Source organism: Lygodium microphyllum, chromosome 27, assembly GCF_053477565.2.
Source record: "Lygodium microphyllum isolate KBCC chromosome 27, Lygodium_microphyllum_v1.1.10, whole genome shotgun sequence".
Taxonomy (NCBI): Eukaryota; Viridiplantae; Streptophyta; class Polypodiopsida; order Schizaeales; family Lygodiaceae; genus Lygodium; species Lygodium microphyllum.
The window spans coordinates 11274684-11280683 of record NC_141161.1 but is presented as its reverse complement, the minus strand read 5'-3'; the positions used below and the strand labels follow the sequence as shown (position 1 = coordinate 11280683).

General features: G+C 42.5%; 1 protein-coding gene and 1 pseudogene across 2 annotated transcripts in view; both read left to right on the top strand.

Annotated features, from left to right (window-relative positions):
* Window positions 1-1240: 1240 nt before the first annotated feature.
* LOC148012057 (ACT domain-containing protein ACR9-like) lies at window positions 1241-4446 on the top strand. The gene is made up of 6 exons (XM_087669613.1): window positions 1241-1673; window positions 2309-2527; window positions 2628-2733; window positions 2812-3130; window positions 3206-3490; window positions 3762-4446. The coding sequence occupies exons 1-6, from the start codon at window positions 1418-1420 to the stop codon at window positions 3906-3908; spliced, it is 1332 nt and encodes a 443-aa protein (XP_087525739.1). The 5' UTR covers window positions 1241-1417; the 3' UTR covers window positions 3909-4446.
* Window positions 3919-6000, top strand: part of LOC148012056 (uridine 5'-monophosphate synthase-like) — a 37128-nt pseudogene continuing 35046 nt past the window's right edge. Inside the window, exons 1-2 of the transcript XR_015689010.1 lie at window positions 3919-3981; window positions 4116-4338. The product of XR_015689010.1 is annotated as a uridine 5'-monophosphate synthase-like (transcript). The remainder of the gene's footprint in view (window positions 3982-4115; window positions 4339-6000) is intronic.

Below are 6000 nucleotides of genomic sequence, written 5' to 3'. Positions count from 1 at the left end.
CAAGTACTCTTAGCAACTTTGGGAATTTTGAATTGATTAAAATGCCCTCCTCCCTAAAAGGTTTCAACATAAGTAGTCTAGTTGATAAAGGTAGGTTTGCGGGAAATTCAATCAAGCTAAGAAATAAGTGATAGCAACGATAATGATGTGCTTGAAAGATAATGCTGGAGGCAAATCCCCTTTCAAAGTACTTTTTGGAACTCTAGCTTGGTCTTGACTTTGGCCCATAACCCTATCCATCTTTGGCTAAGATTGACTCCAAAATCCATGGGGATGCCAAAGAACCTAAGATACAATATTCTTTTATTACTTGAGATTTGTTCTCTATCCACCACCACCATGGGTCAATTGAGATGGGTGATTAAGGTAAAAGAGCAGTATCATGGCACCTATGCTAGCCCCTATTGAAAAAACATTAGAATAAAAAATTGAAAACTTACTTTCATGCAAACATTCTAAGTTGTAAGCCAAAGTAGGGAAATAAATCAGGGGCTATATTTGTCAGCAAATGAGGAGATCTACAAGTGCAAAGACAATTGTGAGGTTCAAAAATGGCTCGATAGATGCTGGCAGTACATAGTTATAAGTAGAGAAGGAAAGCCACATCAAAAGTTTGTGCTCCCAAGCAATTATATTTGGTGATTTTTAGTTACTATTGATGAAATATGACCACAAAAGTAAAATGAGACTTGTAATATCATTGGGGTATTGGGTGTTGCAAGTAAAGGCCCCCTTTAGGGTCAGGACACACCTAGGTCTTGAAACCTAGGCCAGAGTCTAGAAATGCTTGGAAAATGGATGTGAGGACATAATACTCAACTTGTGGAAGCTCATCGATTAGCCCTTTTCTCGAGACTTTTCCCAGTCCTTGTAGACCCTCTATTTTTAGAGGGATTACATCAACTCCCACAAGCGTAATTATAAATAAACAAATAAATAAATATATTGATGGAATGCTTTTCTAAAGATTTATTCCCTTTCTAAAAAAAATTATCCTATGAAAGGGTTGTACGTTGTGGTGCGAGGCCCAGACAAGTATGAATTAGAGTGTGGCTGAAGTCTTTTGTTGGTAGAGCCCCTCCACGGCTCTTACTCTTGGGGTTCCAACTTCCGATTCCCGAATATCGGGATCTTTGTGCTTATGCCTAAGGAAGTACTTAATATATAATAATTGTATTGATGATACGTCACTCTGTCCACGTGAGGAGCCACGATGGCAACCGCCGACCACGCCTGCGCCTTTGAAGGCGCCGGGCTTTCCAGCGTTCTCCGCCACGTCAACACCTCTCTCTCTCTCTCTCTCTCTCTCAATCTTTCTGCATCGAAGACCTCTTGACTCTTTCTGCATGCAGGCGCTTCTTCTAGCCTCGAGTTTTCCCGACCCCCCATTGCATGTACAAACCTGTGTTTCACTCCAATGGTTTTTCAAGCCATCAAGTCCAGCCTGCATCATCATCATCATCATCATCATCATTTTCCCATGGAGATCTCGCGTACCAAGAGCTCGGCAGCTGCGGATGCAAGGACTCTGAGCGAAGAGATTGTCACCATCCGTCCAGGAAGGAAGACAGGGGACCCTAGCATCGTCACTGTCAACTGCCCGGACAAGCTCGGGCTTGCCTGTGACTTGGCTCGTGTTATCTTCGAATTTGGTCTCAACGTTGTTCGCGCAGGTACGACATCGGCTTGAGCTTGTCTATTTACGCCGCTCAGCCCATGCTACAAAGATTAATGCCTGCAGCATCTTATCCTTGAACATGCTACTGATTCCCTTTTGGCATGGGACTCTTTTCAATGTATCCAAAGCTTGATCATCTCAATCAACGGAGTAGATGCTATCATTATTGGATTATTACAATAAGTTTTTGATACTTCTCCATGTGGGAAAAATGGCTTTTTCCCTTCAGTCTTCAGCATCATGGGCTTCTGCTCGGGAGGCACTGCATACCTAACTAGCTGTAGTAGGGGGTAGGGGCCTAACTAGGTGTAATAGGGGGCAGGGGCCTACCGCATCCCACCCTGGGCCGGCAGCTCCCTGCCCCCAACCACTCTTAGCAAGGTATGCAGTCCCTCCTGAGCGGAAGCTCAGATTGTTTTAATTCACAATGTGGGAACTATAATGGGACTTTGTCTGAAACTCCTTGTGTATGTTGTTGTCATGTTAACTCTTGCTGAGAGAAGAAGAAACATCTTACAAAATGCCTGCTTTTATTGAAACCAGAGGGATATTTTCTTTTTCATTTAAACAATATTTTGCGATGTCTCTGTTTTACTAGTGACTTTCTCAAGACCTGTTATGCATTTGCAGATTTTTCCACAGATGGGAAATGGTGTCTCTTGTTATTTTGGATCTGTCCAAGAGTAGCTGCCGCCCATACCATCAAGTGGTCTACTTTGAAGAGGCATCTTGTTGCAGCCTGTCCGTCTTCGTCTTTGTTGTGGCTGTCAGCAATCGCCACCACCAAGAAGGAGGAAGCTATCTACCTATTGCAAACAGACTCAGCAGACCGACCTGGTTTATTGAACGGTATGAGCAACTATATGCACCGTCTCCACTCATTCCTTTGCTTTTCTGGTTGGCTTTTTCTGTTTTGTTGTATTATTATATATGCATGTTGGACATGCAGATTTGGCTCTGGCACTTTGGGATCTGGAGCTTGTTATACACAGACTCAATGTCATGACAAGTCCTGATGGCAGCGCCATCAATTTGTTCTTCATCAGTGACAGAAGGTGATTTGATGCATACTTCTAAGTTCTGTCAGTACTGTCGTTCAATCATAAAAAGCTAATAGGAGCATCTGCTTTTAGGACCTCCTTGCACACTAAGAGGAGACAGGAAGATGTACGAGACTACATGACACAGATTTTAGGAGTTCCATCAGTTTGTGAACTTAGACCAGAATGCAAAGATGATGTTTCTGAGGAAGTAGCTAATCACTTACCTCCTTCCATTTTGGGGAGCTTGTTCAGAGAAGTGGCCACAGAAGAAGACCCCAAAGTTTCAAAGCTGTCCTTGACTATAGACAATTCTCTTAGCCCTGGTCACACACTCATCCAGATTGTCTTTTCAAGTCAGAAATGTCTTTTGTATGACTGCTTAAGGGTCCTGAAGGACTTGCATATACAGGTACAGTTGTGAGTGAGCTTGGGTGTAAGTCTTCTTTGTATCCTGTGTATACTCAACTACTCTTTTTGGTAACAGGTTGCTTATGGCCGCCTTTCCACATCTCCCAATGGAGTTGGAGATTTTGACTTGTTCATCACAGAAGAAGATGGGGGCAAGCTTGCTGATCCTAGCAAGCAGAAAATTTTACTTGCTTGCTTGAACTCGGATTTGTGCAATCCTGTCAGGGTGTCAGTAGTGAACAGAGGCCCTGACACAGAACTATTAGTTGCAACACTAGTGGAAGGAAATGGAAGGGGCCGCCCACGTGTTTTAATGGATGTTACCCTGGTTGTGAAGATGCTCGAATTGTGCATCTTCAAGGTGTGCAGTTGACTCTTTGTTCTGTGAATATATGCAATGCAGAGAATATTTGAATTGTGTGATGCAGAAAATGTGCAATGCAGAGAATATTTGAGTTTTTTGATGTAGAACATGTGTGTTCTTTTTATTGCTGATGCAGAACATGTGCAATGCAGAGAATATTTGATTTGTGTGATGCAGCAGAACATATGCAATGCAATGAATATTTGAGTTTTTTGATGCAAACATGTGTGTGCTTTTTTATTGCTGATAGGTTGTTCTAAATGTGCAGGCTGACATTGGAAGCTTCTCTCATGGAGGTAGGCAGTGGCAGCTGTACAGGTTTCTACTGGCAGATCTACCTGGCTCAGCTTTGCTAACCAACAGTCGTATGCGGAGCCAGATTGCCGAACGTGTAAAAAATGTATTGGTGAGCTGAACAGGTTGCAATGAGGTGTCATGTGTCAGATGGTGATTGGCAGCTGGATGCCTCAAGCCTTCTGCTGGCAGAGGTATTAAACTCCGTGCTATAATTCAGATTAAGAGTTACATCCCATGTGTTGATCAGTTGATGGGCTTTACTGTGACTCCAGTTGTGTGGTCAAGTTGTCAACTGGATGGGTTTTTCTGAACTCTGCTGGCACAGCTTTCTTTTTATAAATTGGGATGTGGCTCAACTGTGAATATCCAAAGGCCATCATTAACAAGTCTGGCAAGCAGGGACACCACATTTGCTCCATTACTTATCAGAGGATTACAATCCTCCTGCAGCCTCTTCTGCGTAGCACTATTGTATGACTATGCTGAGGATGAGATATCAAAGGCAGAGGCAGTTGTTGTGAACATATGTGGGAAAGGCAGCGAACCATGTATATACTCTTTGTAACATAACGATAAATCATGAATGATGGTTCCATCATTATATACCCTCTTTTCCTTTTCTAGACCAGCAAGCAGAAAATAAGTTCATTATATAGTACGTGTGTGTGCACACGTGCAGGTACTAAAAGCTCTTGAAACAGCTCATAGAGAACTTGAAAGCAGCCAGGACGCTATTTGGACGTGAATCTGCATATGATTCTAATGTTTCAACCAACCAGACTGTTGCTATCCCTCCCCATGAAGAGCCTACTTTAAGCGATGCCAGTGCAATGACTACGTTATGGTCAACAAAGATGAGGTCTTTGTTTTCGTACCTTATGCTTCTTATACAAGGCCTCTCTCGTGGTAACTTCTTCAAGCTTCTTCTCCAAGAAGCTTCCCCCATTCAACCCAATCGATTACCCAAGAGAATACCCGCAGCCTGCAGGGTTTCTTTCTCATGCCACATCTCCCCCTCGAGCTTGAACGACCAACCCAAGACCACATCTCCCCCTTGAGCTTGAACGACCAACCCAAGACCTTGCTTTGACATGAGTACCTTTACATTAGCGAGAGTATGCACTTGTGTTTTGGTAAAACACTGGCAAAGCAACTTGTTAAGAGACCCAGACCCACCAACCAGCTGCATGTCGCTTGAGGAGAACATGTAGTGCCTTGAACAATATTCCTTGAGCTATTGGCATTTAGGGTACCTCAAGGGGTTCAAATCATAGTCTCTACACCACCTTTCAGCCCTACTAACAACACTCAAGCATGGACTTTGGATCTTTTAAGACCTTTGCAAAATGTATGGTGCTTGGGCACCCCTAGTTGGAGTAAAATAGTTTAATATCCCTTTGTGTAGTTACCCCTCACAATACTAGTCGTGGTAATTCTTTGAGGGAATCCTCCAATTTACCCTCGTACACCAGATTTAAGCATTGTTCAGTGCCCCCAATCCTTATTTGAGTGGGTTAAATGGTAACTAGTATCACATTGTGAAGACTACCATCGCAATGAGTTGTTGAAATTCCATCACACAATTCCAAGAATACCCCCATGGTATTGCATGATACCCTAGGACTCCAAAAGGACCCCCCCCAGCATAACATAGTTTGAATATATATCACCTTTAGGCCAAACAAGAAACCTTAATAGCCTTGTGAAATTGCTGGAGTCCCTTAACATATCTTAGAATACTTGGAATACACACTCAAGTATCCATTAGAGATTGTTGATTGGAAAAGCAAGACATTTGATCGGCTTGAGAGGCTTTTCGACTTGCATTGACAACCTAAGGAATTCTTGAGTTGTGCATAGATAGATCAATATAAACATTAATAGAGAAGTGACCTAGACCTTACACGACAAAATGCCAAAGTCTTGGCCATGTACCTTGACCTCATAAATAAAGCCTTCAGAGACTAATGACCTTGAAGCACTTGGACCAAGAAGCCTTATTTAGCCATCAAGGGCAACTAGGAATTTTTGATTATCAGAAGTGGATCAAGATTTCGATCTCTTAAAGACATAAACCTTCAAGGCATTTTCATTAATAAAAGAAGGTATTAATAAGATGGTACACAATAACATAAATAAACTACCTCAGACTCTCCACATCCAACTTAAGAATTGCGTTCAGAAATCTACAAGAGAGACTAAGAGAATGA